Consider the following 23,446-nt stretch of genomic DNA (forward strand, 5'->3'; position numbering starts at 1 on the left):
AAATCAATGAATTCCTCCATCGGATTTTTAATCACCGTCCATTATAAAATTCACGGCAAACAAATTATTTGGATAATTAATTCGGGGAAATTTTTTTTTTTTTTTTTTTTTTTCCACCCGACGAGGAGCGGATACTGCGCAGTTTTTCGTACAGCTGTATACTTATGTATACGAGAAAAAATATAATAAATTCATCCAATGATGTATATTTGGTTAATCTGATTCTATTAAATTAATAATAATAGTTAAATAAAAGAAAAATAGAAATTTGATTTATTGTCATTTAAAGCAACGATTACGACTCTGAATTCTCCGGAATGACTTGTAACATTTTTGAAATCGTAGATTAATATAGTCGGGTAAATGTGTACAGTTACTTTATTTATTTTATTATTCGTTAATTGCGAAAGAAGAATGTGTAAAAAAAAAATCTAAAAGAATTATTATTATTAAATAATTTTCACACGATATTTGATCATAATATTCGCTAAGCTAGAAATGTTACTATTGCATGTATGACGTTATATCGATAGAAAAATATAATAATTATTTATATAATTGTTTATATTTGCGAAATACTAGATAAATAAGATAACGAGGACATTTTTCAGAATTATTGTGTGCATTTATTTATTTAATGATATTCTTAAAAAGAAAGTTTTTACACTTAAAAAAGGCCGTTTCCTGTCTTTATATTCCCCTATTATGTATATTCATGTACATTTAGAATTTATTAAAATTTTGCCTATATTTTTCTAGAATGTTGATGCTAGAGTATTGTTTTGCAATTTCCTTTTACTTCTTGATCTATTTTATATTTATATTTATTACGCTAATGCAAAAAACACAACACTCGTTTTTAGATACATATATTAATTTGCGTAACTTTTAATAAAATTTCTCTATAAAATATCTATAAATAATCAAGATACGATATCAATTATATCTTATCGTAATTATAAATAAAAGCAGATTTATACATTTATATAAGAAATATCTTTAATTATATGTACACCATCATCGCAAACATTTGTGTAAATTATTATACATATAATATATAAAAAGGAATAAAAGAGATATCTTTCGAAATGGAAATAAAAATGTTTAACTTAAGTAAGTAAATCATTCGTAAAAATCATTAATCATTCGATATCGATTGCAAGAATTGCCAAACACGTGTATATGTGTGTCAATATTAATTGCTCATATTAGCTTATCACATATGTATATAAAGAAAAAAATCTACACAAGTCCTTTGTTTCTAATGTATTTCATTGAGAAGAGAGTAAATAGATTCAAAAAGTCGATTTTTTTAAAATTACATATAATATAAACTATATATCTAATCTGCCTAGGAAAACATTAATGTGAGTAATATAATATATGTATAAATAAATTGCTCTTTTATAAAGTCACGGTCGCTATTATATCTATGAATATTGTTTGCGAATACATCTTGCAATTGCTAATAACTGCATATTACTCGTACCCTCGTAAATGGTACCGACTTTCGAGTCTCTAAAATACTTTTCTTGAGGATAATCAGTTGTAAAACCGACACCTCCCATAAGGTCTATGCACTTTGCAGTGATACGGCATGCAGTCTCGGACGCGGCGAACTTGGCCATAGCCGCTTCTTTCATAACATCTTTTCCAGCTTCAACTAGTCTCGCCGCGTTGTAAACGAGTAATTTAGCGCATTCGAGTTCCGTTACCGCTTGAGCTATTTGATATTGCAGTGCCTGGAAGGAGAAAATTTCCTTTCCAAATTGCCTTCTTTCCAACGTATATGGTATAGTAGCGTCCAGACAGCCCTGCGCTACGCCAATCATCTGTGCCCCGACACCGATTCTACTCTCGTTCAAAAATCCAGCCGCGTACTTGTATCCACATCCAAACTCTCCCAATAAATTGTTTTCGGGTATTCGGACATTGTCGAAATGGACCATAGCGGTGTAGGACGCCTTCATACCCATTTTATCCTCTGGTTTAGCTACGGTGAGACCAGGTGTATCGCGATCCACGAGAAAGGTGGTAATGCCACGGTAGCCGGCGGAAGGATTCGCGTTAGCGAATAGTATAAAAACTTGCGCCACATCGGAATTGGAAATCCACATTTTTGTACCATTGATCACGTACTCGTCACCATCCTTCTTCGCTTCGGTTTTTAAAGAAAAAGCGTCCGATCCTGAGCTAACTTCCGACAGACAGAAGCTACCTACACAATTCTGTGCCAATTTCGGTAAGTACTTTCGCTTTTGTTCTTCGGATCCAACTTTACGTATTATTGAATTTATCAAACCGTTTTGGATAGAAACGGGAATGGACACTGTCGCGTCGACTTTACTAATTTCTTCGATAGTCAGTACTGTATTCATAAAGTTGCTTCCCGCTCCACCGTACTCCGTCGGAATTTCGATACCCATCAGACCATTTTCAAAGAGCTTCCCAAATATCCTGTCGTCTATCCTTCCATCCTTTTCCATCTTTCGCACGAGCGGAGCGATATCTTCTCTAGCCAGTTTAGCAACCATTTGCTTCGTCATAAGTTCATCGTCTGTGAAGTGTGTCAAAGGACCTGTAGATTGACGAAGACGCGATGCGTGCAAATGTAACTTGCGCACTGCACATGCGCTTTGCTGCATGCCACGTGAAACAAACACATGCATAATTGACATATATATATATATATTTTTTTTAACGAAAAGACAGAGCAAATTACAGACAGAAAATTTTCGCAGCACTACAACTATAAGCGGCACACACTAATATCAATTTATAGGTAGATAACGTCAATGACAGCTGCAATAACCTCATACAGCCTGACTCGAACTGATCTCTGCTCATACTGAATTGCATAACTACTGACTACGCATTCACAATACGACACAACACGATAACACTACGTAATGTCGTATATATAAATATTCGATATGCAGGTCATGATGAAAATAATTTTTATCCGTTGAATAATATTTTAGAAATTGATAACGCAACGTGTCAGAAAAGAAAAAGATAATATCACGTAGGGATAATTTAAAACAAAATTAAATCAATTAATTTTATTATTAAACATATAATTATTGTGATAATCTTTGACTGTTAAATTTCGTATTCTTGAAGAAAACCTATGGAATTTAATCAATTCGTTTGTGTTTTTTCTATAATTGCTATTAATATATTTAATAAAAATTATGTTTAAAAATAGATTGTATAAAATTTTCACGACTTAGATTTATTTACTCTTTTCTTTATTAAGATAAATACTTCTAACAGATTCATTTCTTATTGTAAACAAATAATTGTTCTGAAAATATATGCAAGAAATATCTTTGAATTTAAAAAAAAAATAATTCATAGTAAAATGTATATTTCGCCCCTTTTTATCATTATTTAAATCAAGTCAAAATATTTGTCAAGTTGATAATGTTTGTGTTCATTCTAAATAAACATTAGAGTGATTCGATAATTTTATACTTTAAATTAAAAAAAAAAAAATTAATATTCAATTGGCATTATAAATTCTTCCACGTTGGACTTTGTGCGATTTTATAATCATTTACATCACATTCCCTGGACGTAACCGCGCATGGCATATAAAAATATCTGTAAAACCCATATTAGACTATACATATATATTGAAAATTGTAGAACAAAGATTGGAATTTGACAAATCGGAACAAAAGGAATTAAAATTTTTTTGTGCCGATCAGTTAAATTCAAATCTTCAATGCATAATCTGATATAGACTTTAGCTTTTCCTCTTTCTAATCTTTTTTCTCTCTTGTCAGACTCGATCAATTTATGGCGGATACTTATATCTTATATTCAAGAGAATGTAACGATTCCTTCGTTTTCATCAACTTACGGAAAAGTAACTGCATGCTGTGCTATCAATAACCAATTGTAATAACAAGAGAAATTAATGTAATGTGTAAAGCGTTATGATTATCATAACTAATTTAAATAATGCATGAAAGTTAAAATGTACGGATGCGTTAAATTCAAAATCAAGCGACATCAGCTGATCGAGATTGACTCGACATGTCATAAGATCCACGTGGATGACATTAGGATTTTTAAATTACAGCATTCAATAGGAGATGGAAAGACACGCAACGGCCAGCGTCGACTGACGAAATGACCGACGACACGCATTATGACTCGTGACACCAACCGCCATCTAAGATGGTAATTTAAAACTCATGCACAGTTTATGCATCCCCACCACCCTTCCGCCAGCCAATCAGCAGTCTGCAAACGGGGTGGCTACAATATATAAGCGAGGCGTCTCGCATTCAGCGACACGTCGCTATAGCTCGCTACAGTGTTCGGATCTCTTAAACATGGCAAGAACTAAGCAAACTGCTCGCAAGTCGACCGGTGGCAAGGCCCCGCGTAAACAATTGGCGACAAAAGCAGCGCGTAAGAGCGCGCCCGCAACCGGAGGCGTGAAGAAGCCGCATCGTTACCGTCCCGGAACTGTTGCGCTTCGTGAAATCCGTCGTTATCAGAAGAGTACGGAGCTACTGATTCGCAAACTCCCGTTCCAGCGATTGGTTCGCGAGATCGCACAGGATTTCAAGACCGATCTTCGTTTTCAAAGCTCGGCCGTTATGGCCTTGCAAGAAGCAAGCGAGGCTTACCTCGTTGGACTGTTTGAGGACACCAATCTCTGTGCTATTCACGCCAAAAGAGTCACCATCATGCCCAAGGATATCCAGTTAGCTCGCAGAATTCGTGGAGAGCGTGCTTGAATTCATTTTCTTAAAAAAAAAAAATCGGCCCTTTTCAGGGCCAAAAATTCTCTTACAGAGGAACATCAATCCTAACGCTTTCATATCAATTTTTTGTATATATTTAATTTATTATTTGTAAAGAATGATTTAAAATTAATATCTGCAATTTATACTGTAAATAATTCTCATAAAAGTCAATTTACATTCTATCTTTATAAATCATGTTTTATTTTTTAGTCCATTATACAAATTCATGGATATCCAAATATTTATTTCTCATGATGCATCAATACAAATGCAATACAATAGATAGGATGTCCAATAATATAAAAATGCATTATGAATATTATGATTCGTATATATAGTACACAGGATATTATGATAAAGATGAGAACGACGCTTGCGCCGGTCGACGCGCTTTTATAATTTATGATAGCTTTAACGCGCTTTTACGATACGGATTGAGTAACTCGAGTGAGTATTTCTATGTGTTGCACAGCATCTTTATAAACTTGTGCGTGACAAGCGATAAGTCTAATCATTTTTCTGCTTTTTCAAGAGAAATATACATGAAATGAGAAATGATTAGCTTTGCCAGGTTGTATCAAAGAAGCGCGGTAAAACAAGTATTATGATAATTGTTATCTCGTCACATAAGAAGACACGATAAATTCAATTAATCTTAAATTAAACAAATCCAAAATATTTATAAATTATCAATTCCTTGAAAACTTGAATCATCATTCTTATTCTGGAAATAAATCTCTCATTCCTACATATATATATATATATATATATTCATTGTTTTTAAAACGTTGTCTCTTATCTATGCAAATGAAAAAAATCTTAATCATTTATTATTATTATTACGAACGAAATAAAAAATATATACTCAATGATAAAATCTAGTATATGAAAAAATTCACAATTAATCGTCGGATTAAATCACACGGTAATAGACACATGCTCAACATCGGTGCCCTTCATCGTCTTTAGTCGTTATTATATAATAAAAATATATTTTTGACAATTGGCAAAAGGCGCGTTCTGCTGATGGAAAAAAAACTCGCAGCGAATTCGCGCGTCTCACTATTAACTTGGTCCTTGATCGTCAGCCGTATTTGCTGATGTATTTAAAACCTCTCTCTCTCTCTCTCCTTTCCCTCTCTCTCTTTTCTGTGATTCTTCCTAACGTACGGCAGTTCGAGAACGTGTATCGTATCACCGCAAGGAGAATCCACCAGGCGATGTCAGACGAACAATTTCTCCTCCGAGCGGACCGTCTGTTTGGGTGGGGAAAATCGATAGGAAAAGGCGAGTTCAAAGCGCGAGGGAGAGTACACATCACGATGGGTCATTAACGTTCTCTCCGCGTGCCAACAGTGACGTTACTAAGGATAGTCGGCAGTAATAAGACGACGACAACAAGACAAGAATGTGGCGGAAGTGTCGCAAAGATCTCGTCGCGTTTCGATGAGGAAAGTATTCGCGGACTGGCCGGTGAAGTATTCGGTCACATGACGTACGGTAACAGCTGTGGTGCGCGATATCGTGCGGGAAAATGCTGAGGGTGTTCGACGTCGATTCTTGACGGCTCTTGACGGGACGAGGGGAACTGGTGCCGCGAGTGCCGTGGCCGCGCTGAAAAATGATCGCCCATCGGTGGCTGATGCGCGTCCTGTGCATGTGGCTGCTCTGTCTGTCACTGCAGCCGGACTACGCGCACTCCACGCACATCACCGGTACATTCAACACGAGGGACTTCTTTCGTTTCCTCATAAAATTCGGCTTCCAGAAGACCGATCGTCATCGGCAAAAGGACTCGTACGGTTATATATTCGGCAATGTGACCGCGACATCGGACTTCGATGTACCGATCACTCTGGCGATATTGGATCGCGGTCATTTCCTCGAGTATTACGGTAATCGCACGCTCGTGGACAAGAGCACCGCATGCACCTACATGTTCAATACGTTGAAAAAGAGTTCCTACGATCCGCATTGCAACGAGGAAGGTCAAGATTTCCTGAGGTATGCAGTATAATTTGAGATATGGTAATCTCAATTGTCGCTTGCGTTTTTTTATTTGCACGACGTACGTAATGCAATAAATTTGCGTTCTTGAAGGCGAGTCCCGTGTCCTCGAGATAAATTGTGTCCGGACGAAGACTCTGTATGGAATATTGTGAAAGGACATCAATTCACATATGTCATACAAGATTTCTGGCAACCACGATTTTGGTACATGAGCCTGGTTGCATGCTACAGAAACAGAACAACCTGTCAGTGGGAGTATTATAGCAAACACGATGAGTTAAAATATGATATCTGGCTAGTAAATGGCAATCCGAACATCAGTGGCCTAAACAGTTTGACTTATCAGTTTTCCTACGACAGACAAGATACTATGGAGCTATACTTATTGTTTTTTCTCTGTTACATCATATTAGTGCCACTGCAGTTGTATGCAGTAAGATTGCAAAAGCATCCTGTAACAAGATTGTTCACTGCTAGTTTATTATTAGAATTTGTGGCAGTATGTTTAATCTTGATACATGTATTGAAATTTGCACTAGATGGAGTAGGTTATGAGCAATTAGAAGTTGCAGGTGATATTTTTGATATCCTATCACGGGTAAGGAAAATATTTTGTTATAAAAACTTTACACTCTGTATATAATGTAAATATAAAATCTATATAAAATCTAATATATTCTATGTAATATTGATGTATCCTTTAATGCAATTAATTCTTCAGAAGTTTGTTAAAAGACCTTAATAGTAGTTTATAATTTATTCTTAATAGCATAATTAAATGTCGATTTATACTAACAATTAGTTATATTTTTGTTTAAAAAGTTTAAAATCTCTATAGCAATTTTGGGAGGATAGCAATATGTGTGTATTCAGCTTTAAATTATTTTTATATTTTTAGACGTCGTTTATGTTATTATTGCTCTTACTTGCCAAAGGATGGGCAGTAACGAGAATGGAATTAACATGGAAACCATTGGTGTTTGCAATATGGTTTTGTTACGGGGTTGTTCACATCTTGTTGTATGTATGGAATATGGTAACTATCACATACTTCATTATTTATGTATATATTGCGCATTTGCAATAAATATGTAAATTTTATTTTGTTAACGTACAAAATTTTGTTTTTAGACAGAAGTTGACATTATTGAAGATATAGATGAATATCAAACTTGGCCAGGATGGTTCATATTGTTATTCCGAAGTGCCATAATGGTATGGTTTCTATATGAACTTAGAAACACCATGACATACGAGCATAATACTCAAAAATTGAATTTTCTCCTTCATTTTGGTGCATCATCATTAGTTTGGTTTATATATTTACCCATTATAGCACTTATTGCGCTTCAAGTGAGCGCACTGTGGAGGTTTAAACTATTATTAGGTAAATGAAATTTATAAAATGTCAAAATTTATCTTTAATTATATTTTTTACACATTGTTCTTTATAGGTATAACATACTCAGCAGACTGTTTTGCTTATTGTGTAATGGCTCACTTATTATGGCCCACCAGAAGTGAACAGTACTTTCTACTTGCGCAAGGTGCAGACAATGGTGATGAACTGGATGAATTTAACGAAGCGCCGCATGTATTAAATAATTATGTAGAACCGCCAGAACTCGGTAAAATAATAACTTAATACTCGTCCATTGAAGGTATAATATTAAACAATGATAAACACAAAGTTTCTAATTACGAATGATGTGATGTAAATTTGCCAAATGGTCAGTCTAATAGAATGGATAATATTCTAATATGTGCTACTGAACTGTGGGATATTGTACACATTCTATAATTAGAGATATATAGCGATCATCAAATTCGGCTATGTGATATGAAGTTAATAAATGATATAGCTGGTGAGTAACTGATGAGTATGATATGAGTATATGCTACTATCACACAATTTTCAATTTTATATATGGAAAACCAAGTAAAGCATGAATTTTATTCTTAGCAATTTTGTATATATGTGTAATAAAGAAAAAAAAATTAAATATTAAATATTTACTCCTTTGAAGAATAATATATTAATATGCATTTAATCTTGATAATATTGATGTGTATTTTTACATTATGTTACTGAGATTTATAAACACAGATAAACTGATTTATACTTATATGATTACCTAGAACGTAAAATTTATTATATATGATAATGATATACTGTCTGCAAAACTTATCGTGCAAGTATTTTGTCCAAATGGCAATTTTATTACTCATATCATATTCAAAATCTTGAACTTCAAACATCATTCATTTTCCAGTCTTTCTATATAATTTCGGTTATATAAAGAATTCTACAATACAATATATTGAATATATAAAAAATTATTGAAAATTGAATTTTATAGATATATAAGATATATACATTTTTTTATATCATTGTTTAATTCTTCATTATTTGTCATTATCTTGTAATTATTCCATGTTTACTCTATACAAACAATATTACAATGTGCGTTTGAACAAGAGTGATCGTAAATAAAACTTATATAATTTTCATAACATTTTGATTTTAGTTAAGTGGTTTAAAAGTTGAATATAATATAATTATAATGTATAAAGAGTTATATTGATTTATGTATTATTAGAATGCAATCTGTTCAACAAGATGTTCTAAAATTATCATGTTCTTTTAAGTATAGATTTTTTGGCCAATCCATGTTATCAATAGCCTTTGAATAATTAATGATTGAAATTGGACAGATAATGAAATTATTTTCATCAGGAGTATATAGTAGAATTTGAAATTTAGATAAAAATACTTAAGGATTAGGAAGATAAAACAAATGATCACTTCTGCTGACTTCTATTTCAATTGAGAAAAAATCTTTTATGAATTGACCAAAGAAACTATGGTTAAAAACCGATATTATTAGAACATTCGTATACAAGAATTTTTATATATCCACTCTTATTCAATAATTTTATAAAGAAAAAGTATTTAATTTTAATTTTTTTCAAAATTCATTGTTTTAATTTAATGCAGTTATTAATTGCACTTTTCAAATATAATATCGTAAGTTAAAATAAAAAAATATTTATATATAAATTTCTTATTTTATTTAAACAATTATTTAAGCAATATTGCATTAATCAAGGGAGAATATAAATTAGTGTATACAATAATTGAAAAGATCGGATATATATATATATATATATATAAATTGACGCTAGTTACAAACACGTTTTTCCGTCATACCATTATTGTGCTCAATCTTGTAACTTAGATGATAGATATATGTATACTCTTTTTTAAGAATATTTTAATGCTCAGTATATATATACAGGATTATGAGATTGGTAAAATCCTTATGTGTGATATTTATATTTCTATTATCCACACTAAATGAAAAGCAATTTTAGTATAAACTATATTTTTTACTTCTTTAGTTGTCTTCTTTAATGTGTGCATGTGTGTGAATATATTATAAAATATATTATTTGGCAAAGTTATGGTTAAAATTTTAAGTATTTTTTTGGAAAGCTCAGATAAAATTGTAGATACGAATATATGTATGTACAGCGCAACAAAAAGTGTCAGTATTCTTCTAAAATTTGTTACTCTTAAAAGTTAACTCATTTATATTGTGAATCTCCTTCTTTGAAACAAAGTTGTCTTTTTAAAGTCAAATCATTACTTATTTACCTTATTTTGGTCAACATTAAATAATTATATAATTTCAAATATTTTCTCGAGAATGTGCAAAGAAAGAGAGAGAGAGAGAGAGAGAGCTTATTTAGTAATACTTTGTGATTAGAGGACAATTTTTGTTTGGTTTAGGAAATGCCTTAATTACAGTTTTTCTTCAAATTTTAGAAAAGTAGAATTGTTTTTTATATATAGTTAAATTTTGGGTTATAACTTTTATTAGATTTCTATTTGTTTGAAATTTTATATATATAATATATATAATTTTAGTATGTCTCTGAAGATTACATATAAAAATTATTACCAATATTCTTCCTTAACAGTATATCTTCTTTTATTTACAAGATATATTTATAATAATCTTAATCTCGATGTAAGGCTATCGATAACTTCATTAGATCCTGGTCCTATGCCGACAACTGTGATTGTGCCAGGCTTTAACTGAGTCTTACCAGCATCTTTTATTATGGCAGTAATTAAACCAGCACGTTGAGCTTTATCCGCCAAAATCAATAACTCCTCTTCATTTGGTATTTTGACAACAATTTTTGGCTGCCCAATTTGTAACCAAGATTGAAGCATTTGTTGTTTCCTTTCATTATTTAATGTCTGGCGACAACACTCTAATGCAGCATGAGCACACTGAGCACCGATTTTACCTTTTCCCATAGGTATATCTGACCGAACTACTATTACCATTTTACAATTTTGTCCTTTCCAAACAGGAGCAAAGAAAGATTTAATATATCTATTTATTAACCACATCTTTGAATTCAGATATCTATTATTGTTTTGATTCTTGCTGCTTTGTGTGTTCAGCCATACATTCCTTAAACTTTTTTACTTCATTTTGACATTTCCTCCAATCTTTATGTTCAGCTATACATTCCTGAAAAGAATTTGCAAACGTTTCTAATATATAATTAAAAAATTTAATTTAATAATTAAGAACACTAAAATTTAATTTATAATAGTCAGTTGATTTTGGCTTCATTAATTTTAGAAAATTTCTTAGGAAAAGAAATTATTGAGATTAAGATTAATTAATATTGATACAATTATTTATAAGTGAACATACTTGAACTTGATAATGCAATTCCACGCAACCGGTCTTTTTTAACATCCGCTCAACAGGATCTTCAATTTCTTTTTCGGCATCAGTATTTGATGACACAATCATATTATAATATTGATACTTAGATGAGAAAAGATTCGAATTATACAGCTGGAATAAAAATACATATTAATAAATCATCGAATAAATATCGCTTACACAATTCTAGCAAGTGAAGGTTAGGAAGTGCGTTACGTATTTCATAAATTATTTTTTATCTGTCTGAATCAATACAGATTATAACGAAATAAGTAAATCGAGGAAGATTGTAAAAGATGCTCGAGTTTATTATTTGAATCTCTTTAATTTATAAAAAACGTCATTGCAAAATTCTACAAATTACGTATCTGCACTGAAAAATACAATTTGCTACAAATAAGGTGGGATGATTTCAGCGATCGAGACGCCATCTGTCAGTGCTACCAGTTTCGTGAAAGTAAACCAATGTATGTGACGACTGCGAGAAAGATTCGTACGGATCGTTCAGGGCATTTCGCTTGCACAATTTTCAAAGGTATTTACCGAGAAAGACAGCTTTCGTTATCGCGCGTTTGACAGATTCTTCCGGAACGTCGACGCGAAGCATCCGATAATTTTTAACATCGATTTGGAGATTAGCGTCCGGCTTTTTCGTGGAATCCGTCCGGAAACACGGCACCGCCTTGTTTCGTTACTCACGTTACATACTCGGCAACAAAGCTTCGAATTTATTTTATTTCTATTGGTATCGTTCGACTATAGACGGATATATGGCGCAGTGATTCATCACGCGAGTTCTTACGTGTCGCGCAACAATTATTCATAACATTCACTTGTAGCGGATTATTCTCGTAAGTGAGAAATATAAGAAAAAAAGGAAGAATGAATTAAAGCATAGATACTATAGTGATCTCTGCGAAATGCGTGCTTCGCATTTCTTGTTTCTTCTTTTTGTGTTTTTTATTTTGTGATCGATTCTCTTTTATATGGGCAAAAATCAAAGTGATTATTAAATAGTAATACAAACTGCACTGTGTATAGTTTAATTCGTTTAGTAAATTTTATGTTCTTTTTTTATGGTTTTTATAACATGACAATGTGTGATGACATCACTTTTATATTATATTTGACGAGTGTATCTGGAGATTAATTGCAACACGCGCGCATGCACGCACACACACGCACACACGCACAAAATAAATTATATTAAATTAGTTAATTTTTATAATATTAAAAACAAATTTTTTATTTGCATTTATACCACAAAAATTCATCTCTTAATGACTTTAATAATTTTATTTGCTTAATATATATGTGAATTATTATGACATTTAGAATAATTTATTTTATTTCATTAACTCATATATATAACTCTGTGAAATACTATATGAAATACTTATAATAATAAAATTTTATGTATAAATAAGTTTTTTTTACAACAAAAAAGAAATACTTAAATATTAAATAATAAAATGATTTTATATTTTTAATAGCATATATATTGATATTCTAAATTATCTGCTTTAAATGTAGAAAGGATATACAATGTGTATGTTTCTTTAGTATATAAGATACGTTATGGATACTCACATAAACTTATATACTTGACCCTTCTTTTAGATTTCTCATACTGACAACATAATTCTCACATCCTGTCATTGTTAACCCTGTCTGCCCTGCTTTAATTAAGATAATTATCATAAAAAAATGCTCTCTATTTTTAAGAAATGCAAGAGATGTATTTGTTATACAATTATTTATAACAATTGCATTATATCAGAATTATTGACTATTGCAAATACAAGGTTTTTTTCTTATATACTTTTGAAATATGGTGGAATTTAATGGCTACTTTATCTTAATTGAAGGTAATTACCACAAAAATGTCGAAGAAACCAGGAGCTACCCAAGCAATGCATAAAGTTATAATGGTTGGGAGTGGAGGTGTTGGAAAATCTGCTCTTACTTTACAGTTCATGTATGATGAGGTAAAAATATATGTACTTTTATAACAAATATAATACTTGTTTATTACATTATTTATATTTTTAAGTTTGTATTATTTATAAATATTACATTACAAAGCAAGATATATTTTTAACAATTATTTTACAAAAATTATTCTTTTAATTTTAATCCTTATGTTGAAAATTAGTTTGTTGAAGATTATGAACCTACAAAAGCAGATTCCTATAGAAAAAAAGTTGTATTAGACGGAGAGGAAGTACAAATAGATATTTTAGATACTGCAGGACAAGAAGACTATGCGGCAATTCGAGACAATTACTTTCGTAGTGGAGAAGGATTTCTCTGTGTATTCTCGATAACAGAAGATGATAGTTTCCAAGCTACACAAGAATTTAGGTAAAGGAGTAAAGTTTAATAAAATTGTTTATTAGCTTTTAATATTTAGATATTTAAGTATTAGAAAAAATTTTAGTATGTAACAGTTCCATAATTTTTTATTAATTTATTCCATGTGAGCAAAAATAAATTGTTTTTTTTTCCATAGAGAACAAATTCTCAGGGTAAAAAATGACGAGAACATTCCATTTTTATTAGTGGGAAATAAAAGTGATTTACAAGAAAAAAGGAAGGTTAGTCTAGCTGAAGCTCAAGCAAGATCTCAACAATGGGGTGTTCCTTATGTGGAAACAAGTGCTAAGACAAAAGAAAATGTAGACAAGGTAAAATATTATGTGTATAATATATAATTTTTATTTAATATAAATTTTAATATATTGTATATGTAAAACACAGACTAATATTGTTATTGTTTATAAATATTAATAACGTTTTTTTTTGTTTTTTTTTTTAAATATTCATAAGTAACATAACTAACAATATTTCTCTTTAATTTTTTTTTTTTTTTTTTTTAATTATAATGATGTTGATTCCTCTCCCCTATGTATCAACATAAATTTATCTTTATTATTAATGAGAAACTTATACAAAATTAACTTTTTTTCTTTTGATTAGATTTTATATCAATACAATATGTGAAATTAGATATATTTAACTATAAAATATTATACATAAGACATATATGCCTAAATATATGTATAGCTAAACTGTTGAAATTGATAAATGCATTCACTTTTTTTTTGCTTTCACTTTTAATTTACTCCCAATGTAATGTAATGTAATGTAATGTAATGTAATGTATGGCATATGAATCAATTGCACAAAATATGCATTTTTATATAAGCTTAGTTCTGCAATCTATATGTACATGTTGTTATGTCACTATGTGTTGTGCTATTGCTTATGTGCACACAATTCTTGTTTCCTTCTTTTACAAATATAAAGGAATATTTATTTTATATTGCACATTTTATATGCCTTTAAAGCTTTGAGACAGCATCCATTGCACATTTGCAGGTATTTTTCGACTTGATGCGTGAAATAAGATCACGCAAAATTGAAGATAAGTCAGCAAGCAATGGTCGAGGTAAAGACCGTGCCAAGAGGAAGAAAAAGAAGTGCATTATTCTATAGGTTTGCTCGTTTTTCTTGCACCATATTTTTTATTTTATATTTTTATGAGACAATATGTAGAACTATGGCATTTTTCATTTTGGCAACTTTAATTGATATGTCTATGTAAAATGTATGTACAGAATGTGTGTATTAAGTTTGATCCATTGCAATGTTTCTGATTTTGAATAGCTATTAAAGATATGCAATAAAAATTATCATTAAATTATTACTATATCATCTTTTTAGAAGATATTAATAGATATAGTTATTTCCATAAAATATATATTTTATTGCATATTTCCATTTTTACTCTGCTTCAATTTTGATAATTTAAGATATTTAAATTCCATATCAATTTAATAATTTATTTATAAGTATTCGTATATAAAATGAATGTGAAATAATACATATACACATACACACACACATTTACTTGTCACAGCTTATGCAAAGCATGTGTGCTTTTTTCTTTTTTTTTAAATGACATTTTTATGATGTTTTATCATGTAAGTCAATTTTATATTATATCTTTCAATTTTTAATCATCAATGCGCAAGTTTCAGAATATCAGTATAAACAAAGAAGTAAATTAAAATATATTTACTGCATAACATTACAGGTTTTCTTTGATCTAATGCGAGCAATAGCTGCTCGCAAGGCACAGGAAAACCAGGGAGATGGGAGTGAACGTAAGAAGAAAACAAACTGCTGCATCTTGCTATAACAAACCTAAAACAGTGTGTAGCTTGTGTTACAAAAAGTTCAGCTCCTATAATTGAAAGCTAAGCATAAGAGAATTGTATTTATACAAAAATGAAAGAGTTTTCTGACACTTTACAGTGAGTTGATACTCTTAATCTTTACTGTTCACTGTATCACATACAGAATATATTCGAATTCTCTTAAGACACACACATATACAATATATATACATACATATATATATATATATATATATATATATATATATATATACATATTATATATTCACGAAAATGTTTTCCTATTCAAAATATTCAAAGAATATTATAGTTTTTTTATGAAATTATTAAAAAAAAAGATTCGATAGCAATACATTTTTATTATTTGTTCTGTCTTATTATATTATTATATATAATACATTCCTATGTATAATTTGAATTAGAAGACGAAATATTAATTTTCGTGAGATTTATAATATCACAAAATTGTATGCAAAATAACTTGCAAAATTACTTAGAGTGCTGAAACCTAAAATAATGTTAATATATATGAGGACATTAAAAATGTGTAAATAATATTTATATCTCTTTTAAAAGAATATTATTTGTTTTGCTTTTTCTATATATTATTTGTGCAAATAATGTAATTACATTCATGTTGAAATAAAATATTTGCATTCTTAGTTGACCTTCTTGCATTTCTTATTTACGTACAACCTTCAATGAGTTCAGCACTCTTTATTATGTTTAAAACTCATTTAGTAAAAATTATGAAATTGTATGAACGAGATTAAATATTCTGGATATTTCGACTTACTCATTAATATAGAATAAAGTTGCAATATATAAAGCAGTCACAACACTGTAAAGCAATGAAAACTGTTGTAAATTATATAAGTAATATTTGTTTATGTATATATATATATATATATATATATATATATATATATATATATATATATATATATATATATATATATCCGTGTGTTTTATATAGTTTTAATATCACTATGTTTTATTTTATAATTATTTTTGTTACAATTTTTTTATAGTATAATAGTTTGATATCTCGAATGTGTGAATGTAAGTTTTACAATAATTCATAATACGCATTAATAATAATTTTTCTATTTTTTTATATAATGTTATATGTATACATCTTTTATATAATAAAATTATATATACATATAACATTATACACATTATTAATTTTATTATATAAAAAATGATCATATTTTGTATGCAAATAACTTTAGATTTTAAACATAAATCCGGAATAAAATTTAATAAGAAAACTTAATTATAATTTCAAATTTTTGCAATAAAATATTGCAGTGACTTATAATAATATTTAGCACTTGTCATTCGCACACTTGAAATATTAGACTACAATATAATAAAATAAATTTTTATGTTTACCATGGTAGACTGGTGATTAGAGACTGATTGTGTAATTATAAGTCGCTTATAAAAAAAAAACCAAAAAAAAAAAAAAAAAAAACAGAAAAGCAAAAAAACTTCTACCTCCGTGAGGCACATTTATGCAAATATTTAAAATAACTAAATTTTAATACAGCTTTTTGAAAAATGAATTGACAGCTGTTATAGAGTGATTATTAATGTTCACAAAATACATGTACTATAATAGATTTTTTTATCAAAGGACAGCAAAATATTTGTGTATTTAATTTTGATACTTTTGTACTGTTAATATTGATTGTGCCTTTAAATGTTCACTGTTAATGTAACGAGAGGTCAATCAAATTTTAAGATTATTTAGAGAAGAGTTTTATGAACATTTAGATGCAGATATATTACATCAGTATTCGTTATATATACTGTATACTTTCGCAATTTTATATGTTTAATATGCTATTTTGTCATAAATTAAAAGTCATTTTATGTCATCTCAATGTATTTTAATTGATTATTTAACCATGTCATTTATCTCTTTATATCGAAATTTAATAACTAGCAAATCTCACAACATTTATTATTGTTGAAATGTTTTATGCAAAATTAATAACTACATAGAATTAGTTATTTGAATATCAAAGTAATTTTTTTCAAATTATCTTCACATCAAGCAATGAAATGAAGAAACAAAACAAATAAAATAGAAACATGCATACATTTTATAAAAATTCTTTGCTTTTTAGGACACTTAAATTTACAATTTTATTTTTGTTTTGAAATAGTATCCTATAAAAATTTAAAAAAATAATACATGTTTTTGCTTATTACATATACATTTGGACTTTCATGCGCAGAAGTAAAAAGATAGGTCATTTTGAATGTTCTTGCTGAAATTTATATCTATAATACATCTTAGATACTTAGGTATTTGTCCAGTTAATATATATTATAGATGCAATATAATGCAAATGTACAATCAATATTTTCTATTTTCTTATATACATATAGCGCCCAAAAATCGATGTAACATTTTGTCACATAGAAATGTTTTTTTGAGAAAATTTTGCAAATTTAATTCTCTATGTATAGTGTACAATCTATTTTTACATTGTCCCTTTTTGTAACAATAGAATAAGTAGAATTTTGTTTTGCTGTGTGTTTTATAAATGACAAAATAAATTATAAATTTACACACATATTTATCTTATTTTACACAACTCAATATTGAGATTGCAAGATAATCCATGTGCAAAGTAAAGTTGTTTTTAATTATGATATATTCAAAATGGCATATCATAAATGATATACCAACAATATTAAGACAGATAGAATGATTATCACCTTGGTCTATACTGAAATTGAACTGCACTGCAATAAAAATTGAATATTTCTTTTTCACATCTCTATTCCATAATTTATTGTCAATGTTAAGAGTAATATATAATATACGATTAAAACAAGTAACATTGACAATGAATTTCAGAATAAACATTTAATGACGTTTATTATGAATATAAATTTATCACCGCAGATGAAGGGAAACAATATAAATGATGCTGTTAAATGCACAGTTTGTAATGAGGAATTTCAAGTTTTTATGACTGCTTATAATGAAGTATGAAATTAAGATTAATTAAATATAAATCAAATATTTCATACAGCAAATGTGCAACGTATATCCACATATGTATTTAATGTACATCATACCAATAAAATAATGATTAATTATATTGATGAAATCATCTTTTTCTTGTATAAGTATAAAACATTTCTCTTTCATTATACATTCTATTTGTTGAAAAATGTCGAACATCTTTTCATACACAAAGATGAAAATATGTGCGGAATATACACAGACGAAAATACATATCGAGCTTTACATCGATAAAAATATTGCTTTAATATAATTATACATACTAATTTATTCTTCATTGTGCGCTAATCATAGGTGTTTTAAACCTTCCGCCTTTTTTGCTGTTGGTGGACCTGATGTAAGTGGAGGATTTTTTATCTCGTCAGATTTAGTATTACTTTTTAAAACAGCAGCTGATTTCTGTTTGCCTTCCTCAATAGAAGGACCTGGGTAGGATTTGCTGGTTTCTTTATCAGCATCATCTACTAGCTCTTCCTTTCCAAATCCTGGTTCAACTGTTATTGGTGTAGCTGGAACTGTAGATTTATGTGTAGCTTTTATGTTATCCTGCCCCTGCGATGCCTTAAGATCTTTTTCTTTATCAGCATCATCTACTAGCTCTTCCTTTCCAAATCCTGGTTCAACTGTTACTGGTGTAGCTGGAACTGTAGATTTATGTGTAGCTTTTATGTTATCCTGTTCCTGCGATGCCTTAAGATCTTTTTCTAATGACTTTTGTATTTGTTCCTCTACTTCTAATACTTCTTCTTTATCCATTAGTTCTATCAATTCAGCCACTTGCTTTTTACTTAATTTAACATCTTCCTTTCCTATTAATTCTATAACCTATAAAAAAATGTTATATAATTAATATAAAAAATATATTGTTAAAATAAATTATATTAGAATATATAATTGTGTATTGTATACATGCATGCATGCATGCATACTTACACACACATAAACATATATGATGTAATTATGACACCATATATGTGTTTATATTTATTGTAATTAATGAAAGTTTATGATTTATCTTATACCTTCAAGACATCTTCTATTTTGATTGCACCATCTCGATCATCATCAATTTTTTCCAAAATTTCTGCTATGCGTTTTAATCGATATTCATCAGGTACATTTTGAATTTGCTTAATGGTTGCAACCAACTCATCTATTTTAACTAATTCTTCGACATCTTTAGCATCCCGTTTTTCGTCGGGACCTAATGACTCCAATCTCTGTTTAACCTTTTTCTCAGATTGTTCAAGCTCTGACAAAATGGCATCCATTTTTGAGATCATTTTGTTTACTTTATTAAATAATCGTTTAGCTCCTTTTGATACTTTAATATTCTCTATATCTTCTTGACCTTTCGCCTCTGCTTTAATTTGATACAATTCTTTAATATCTTCTTGATATTCTGCCATTTCTTCTTTAAGTTCTTTGATTTCCTCTTTTTCCACAGCCATATTTTTATTGTCCTAAAAATGTACAAAATTATATAATACTCTTTGAAAATTTTATAAATATTAGAGAGAAAAAATTATCCGTCATATATATTTATATAAAAATCTTTTAGTTAGTATCTTTATTAACCTTGCCAATTGAATCCAGAGCTTGTTCTAAAACTTTGACATCTGTAGTAGTAATTTCATCTTCTTTTACATTAGATGCCAAAATGGTTGGTTGTGGTTCTGTTTCTTTCTTTTCATTTCTCTCCTCTTCGATTTTGCGTTCTTCCATTTTTATAATTTCAATATTTGTTCTATGATCCAGTTTACCCTCTTTCTCTCCAATAGCACCCTTTGTACGAGCCACAACTGCATCAGGTAAGGCCGAAATCGTTGCTTTTAATTTGTCTGACATAGGCATTGTTTCTGGTATCATAAGCGCTCGTGATAATAACAGTAAAGAGGGTGAAACCTTTTTATTTAAACTCAAATCTAACCACATTGATAATTGTTCCCTTAACCTATTCTCTGGCAACCCATAAGCACGCATACCACGTGCTCTGCATGCTTGTTGCAATTCAGCTCTAGTTAAAGTATCAACTCCTTCTTTTTCGATTAGCTGTCAAAAAAAATATTTTAAATATTTTTAACTGTATAAGTCTAAAAGAAGGTTGTAAATATCTACTTTATCATCTGCAGTAAGACTTCTTAATCTCATCCTGAGTAAGAATCGTAAGAAATTAGTAGTTCCAAGTGTTTGCACATCTAACACACGACATAAAGCAATTAATTGTGGTCGTGACAGAGAATCCAGCGTAATTTCATCCTCGAAAAGTTTGCTAAACTTCATAATTTCTTCATTAGTGGCAACAGCACCAGTTGTTCGCACTTTGTAGAAAAATTCTGCAAATTCTTTAGCCTTCTCAGATCTGTGATCTGATGATTGCACTGCCATTTCATCCAATGTTTTTTGCAAAAATTTTGCCATTTCTATCTTGACCTGGTTTATAAAAAATATTTATATTTTTTATTAAATTTTTGTTGAAACATATGCTGTTTATACATATGTAGTAATTTATAGATTATACACATGTTTTTTTTTTTTTATATGCAATAAATCTAATTTTATATACATAAAAATATAATTCTTCTTATAGTAAATATATATACTACATTTATTTTCATTGTAAAATTAAATTTAGTACTTTTTAATATTTTCATACCTTTAAAGCCTGTTTAAGTTTATCTTCCTTTTCAGTTGCTGTTTGAAAAGTAGAAGGTAACATACTGGGAAACAATTTAATTGCTACTGGCAGTAAAAATTCCATAAATGGAACAATAATAAAAACGGAGAAAGGAATCAATCTGAACATATCTCCAGTTGTTTTGATCAGCTGTTGGAAGAAATAATTGTTTAATAAATTTTAGTATTATTGTAATATAAGATTTATATAATAATTATTGTGCCACAACATACCAAACGATGTTCCCTTCTACTAAGCTCTTTTCCATGTAAAATTCTCCATATTAACTTTGCTGAAATTTTCATGTCAAGTCCTAATAAGCGAAATCCATGATAATAATGCAATATTTCTCCCTTAATTTTTTGCCATATTGTGACCTTAGCAACAGCTTTTTTCGGTTGCTCACTGTTTATTTTTATGGCATTTTCTGCCATTTTATCTTTAAGCTCTTTTTCTTCCTTAATATTCTTTACTGTTTTTTCAACCTTAGATGATGATTCTTGTCCCTTCCAATAAGGAGTTACATAAAATGTACGAATATGTAGATGTGTTATATTATTAATATATGTTGGTGGCACTGTGCTGCTATGTTTCAGCAATAATTTTTTTGGATCTCTCAAATCTGTATAAATTAGAGCTATACCACCCATTGTATGATTGGTATTGTACCATAATTTAAATGGGGAGTAACCTGAAATAATCAAATGTTTTATTGCTTTATAATTGTGAAATATAATAATAGCAAAAGTATTTCGATCATTTATTCTAATATAATTTAAAATCTAATTATAAATACAAATATATACTAATAAAATAAAATAATTATTAAATATTCGTCAGTTAATAAATTTCCAAAAAATTGTAAAACAATGATAGAAGAGGCGTTAAATGTTTTGTGGTATAAAGTACAAACTATCAAATATCAAATAATATAAAACATGTGGCAATGTGACATAACCTGTAATTATTATTTTTTTTACTATATAATAGCGATTAAATTATAATAGAACATCCTAATTTGAGAGAACATCTAAACCATTTAAAGAAGATGCAGATTTACAACAGATATTTACAACATATTCTGAATATATGTATATAATGAAATTGCATTATCTATAACGTATTACAACACAAATATAAGTATTACAAAAGTGTGTGTCTTTAATCTATAATAGGGCATGAAGTAATATATATTGACACACGTACGTCGTATAACTCCACCAGGATGGCCGGTTATCATCGTCTTTGTATAAATTAGGCTATTCATGTCGTCTTATATTTTCTCAAGTGGAATTTCTTGAAATCGTTATATCGTTTCACGACAAATCACGACCATCATACACCCCACCTTTCCCTTTGAACATAACAGCCAGAACTAGAGTCAAAGATCAGCTGGTACCATTATCACCGGTGTCACTATCGTAGAAGGATCATTGGTCACTGGAAGAGATGAGAAATTCTGACTACGTTTAATTCGAATTGCTATAAGTTGACCAATCGAAATAAAGCACATTTTGCTCCTTCTCTTTTGATTGGTCATTAAAACGACGAAATGTTTGTAACGTCAGTAGCATCTAATGATTGCATTCTATCAAAACCTAGTCTGATCCATTCATGTCAAATCCAAATTCATTACATATCGAATAACATTTGAATTTACGATAAATTGGATTTAATTTAATTAGTTCAGTTTGATCCAAACATATTTCAATCGAAAATATTAAATAAATTGATTTTATATTTTCAATGGTAAAAAAATAATAGCTCACAGAAGAACCGTGATCAAATTCGCGCGTCATAAAAAGAAATCAATACTAATTTTCATGAATTAGCGTTTAATTAGAAATGTATTTGGTACGAATGTAAGCGTCTTTTACGCATTTCGAATTTTTTATTTTACATTCAAAATTTAATTTTTTCATTAAATTGATCAGCTTTCAAGTACGACTATGAAAATTGAATTGAATTGTATGATAATAGAAACTCGC

General features: G+C 29.4%; 7 protein-coding genes across 12 annotated transcripts; 3 read left to right on the forward strand and 4 right to left on the reverse strand.

The window, feature by feature from the left end:
• Positions 1-421: 421 nt before the first annotated feature.
• Positions 422-2,853, reverse strand: LOC126850017 (short/branched chain specific acyl-CoA dehydrogenase, mitochondrial-like). The gene has a single exon (XM_050592601.1). It carries the CDS (start codon positions 2,676-2,678, stop codon positions 1,431-1,433), a length of 1,248 nt encoding a protein of 415 aa, XP_050448558.1. The 5' UTR covers positions 2,679-2,853; the 3' UTR covers positions 422-1,430.
• A 1,435-nt stretch (positions 2,854-4,288) lies between these two features.
• On the forward strand, positions 4,289-4,939 carry LOC126850060 (histone H3). Its single transcript, XM_050592683.1, has one exon. It carries the CDS (start codon positions 4,347-4,349, stop codon positions 4,755-4,757), a length of 411 nt encoding a protein of 136 aa, XP_050448640.1. The 5' UTR covers positions 4,289-4,346; the 3' UTR covers positions 4,758-4,939.
• A 760-nt stretch (positions 4,940-5,699) lies between these two features.
• Positions 5,700-10,322, forward strand: LOC126850007 (transmembrane protein 145). Its single transcript, XM_050592579.1, has 5 exons — positions 5,700-6,770; positions 6,867-7,374; positions 7,675-7,812; positions 7,908-8,163; positions 8,231-10,322. Exons 1-5 carry the CDS (start codon positions 6,388-6,390, stop codon positions 8,419-8,421), a joined length of 1,476 nt encoding a protein of 491 aa, XP_050448536.1. The 5' UTR covers positions 5,700-6,387; the 3' UTR covers positions 8,422-10,322.
• A 466-nt stretch (positions 10,323-10,788) lies between these two features.
• LOC126849573 (peptidyl-tRNA hydrolase 2, mitochondrial-like) lies at positions 10,789-11,136 on the reverse strand. The gene has a single exon (XM_050591533.1). It carries the CDS (start codon positions 11,134-11,136, stop codon positions 10,789-10,791), a length of 348 nt encoding a protein of 115 aa, XP_050447490.1.
• LOC126850076 (cytochrome c oxidase assembly factor 4 homolog, mitochondrial) lies at positions 11,070-12,240 on the reverse strand. Of its 3 annotated transcripts, none has more exons than XM_050592710.1 (3): positions 12,074-12,240; positions 11,516-11,662; positions 11,070-11,326 (listed from the first exon to the last, which is right to left on the reverse strand). In XM_050592710.1, exons 2-3 carry the CDS (start codon positions 11,615-11,617, stop codon positions 11,222-11,224), a joined length of 207 nt encoding a protein of 68 aa, XP_050448667.1. In that variant the 5' UTR covers positions 11,618-11,662; positions 12,074-12,240; the 3' UTR covers positions 11,070-11,221. The 3 variants fall into 3 exon arrangements, with proteins under 3 accessions (XP_050448667.1, XP_050448668.1, XP_050448665.1); XM_050592711.1 differs by lacking the exon at positions 12,074-12,240 and adding an exon at positions 11,751-11,901; XM_050592708.1 differs by lacking the exon at positions 12,074-12,240 and adding an exon at positions 11,747-11,901.
• Positions 11,927-17,618, forward strand: LOC126850056 (ras-related protein Ral-a). Of its 3 annotated transcripts, none has more exons than XM_050592672.1 (6): positions 11,927-12,065; positions 13,399-13,518; positions 13,686-13,894; positions 14,043-14,217; positions 14,912-15,028; positions 15,630-17,618. In XM_050592672.1, exons 2-5 carry the CDS (start codon positions 13,414-13,416, stop codon positions 15,026-15,028), a joined length of 606 nt encoding a protein of 201 aa, XP_050448629.1. In that variant the 5' UTR covers positions 11,927-12,065; positions 13,399-13,413; the 3' UTR covers positions 15,630-17,618. The 3 variants fall into 3 exon arrangements, with proteins under 3 accessions (XP_050448629.1, XP_050448631.1, XP_050448630.1); XM_050592673.1 differs by lacking the exon at positions 11,927-12,065 and adding an exon at positions 12,247-12,381; XM_050592674.1 differs by lacking the exon at positions 14,912-15,028 and having other exon boundaries at positions 11,931-12,065.
• A 210-nt stretch (positions 17,619-17,828) lies between these two features.
• On the reverse strand, positions 17,829-22,886 carry LOC126849970 (mitochondrial proton/calcium exchanger protein). 2 transcript variants are annotated; one of them, XM_050592466.1, is made up of 8 exons: positions 22,665-22,886; positions 21,692-22,149; positions 21,438-21,608; positions 20,900-21,214; positions 20,360-20,833; positions 19,804-20,244; positions 19,472-19,606; positions 17,829-19,342 (listed from the first exon to the last, which is right to left on the reverse strand). In XM_050592466.1, the coding sequence occupies exons 1-8, from the start codon at positions 22,723-22,725 to the stop codon at positions 19,070-19,072; spliced, it is 2,328 nt and encodes a 775-aa protein (XP_050448423.1). In that variant the 5' UTR covers positions 22,726-22,886; the 3' UTR covers positions 17,829-19,069. The 2 variants fall into 2 exon arrangements, with proteins under 2 accessions (XP_050448423.1, XP_050448422.1); XM_050592465.1 differs by having other exon boundaries at positions 17,829-19,606; positions 22,665-22,885.
• Positions 22,887-23,446: the final 560 nt, after the last annotated feature.

Source organism: Cataglyphis hispanica, chromosome 5 (assembly GCF_021464435.1).
Source record: "Cataglyphis hispanica isolate Lineage 1 chromosome 5, ULB_Chis1_1.0, whole genome shotgun sequence".
NCBI classification, from domain to species: Eukaryota; Metazoa; Arthropoda; class Insecta; order Hymenoptera; family Formicidae; genus Cataglyphis; species Cataglyphis hispanica.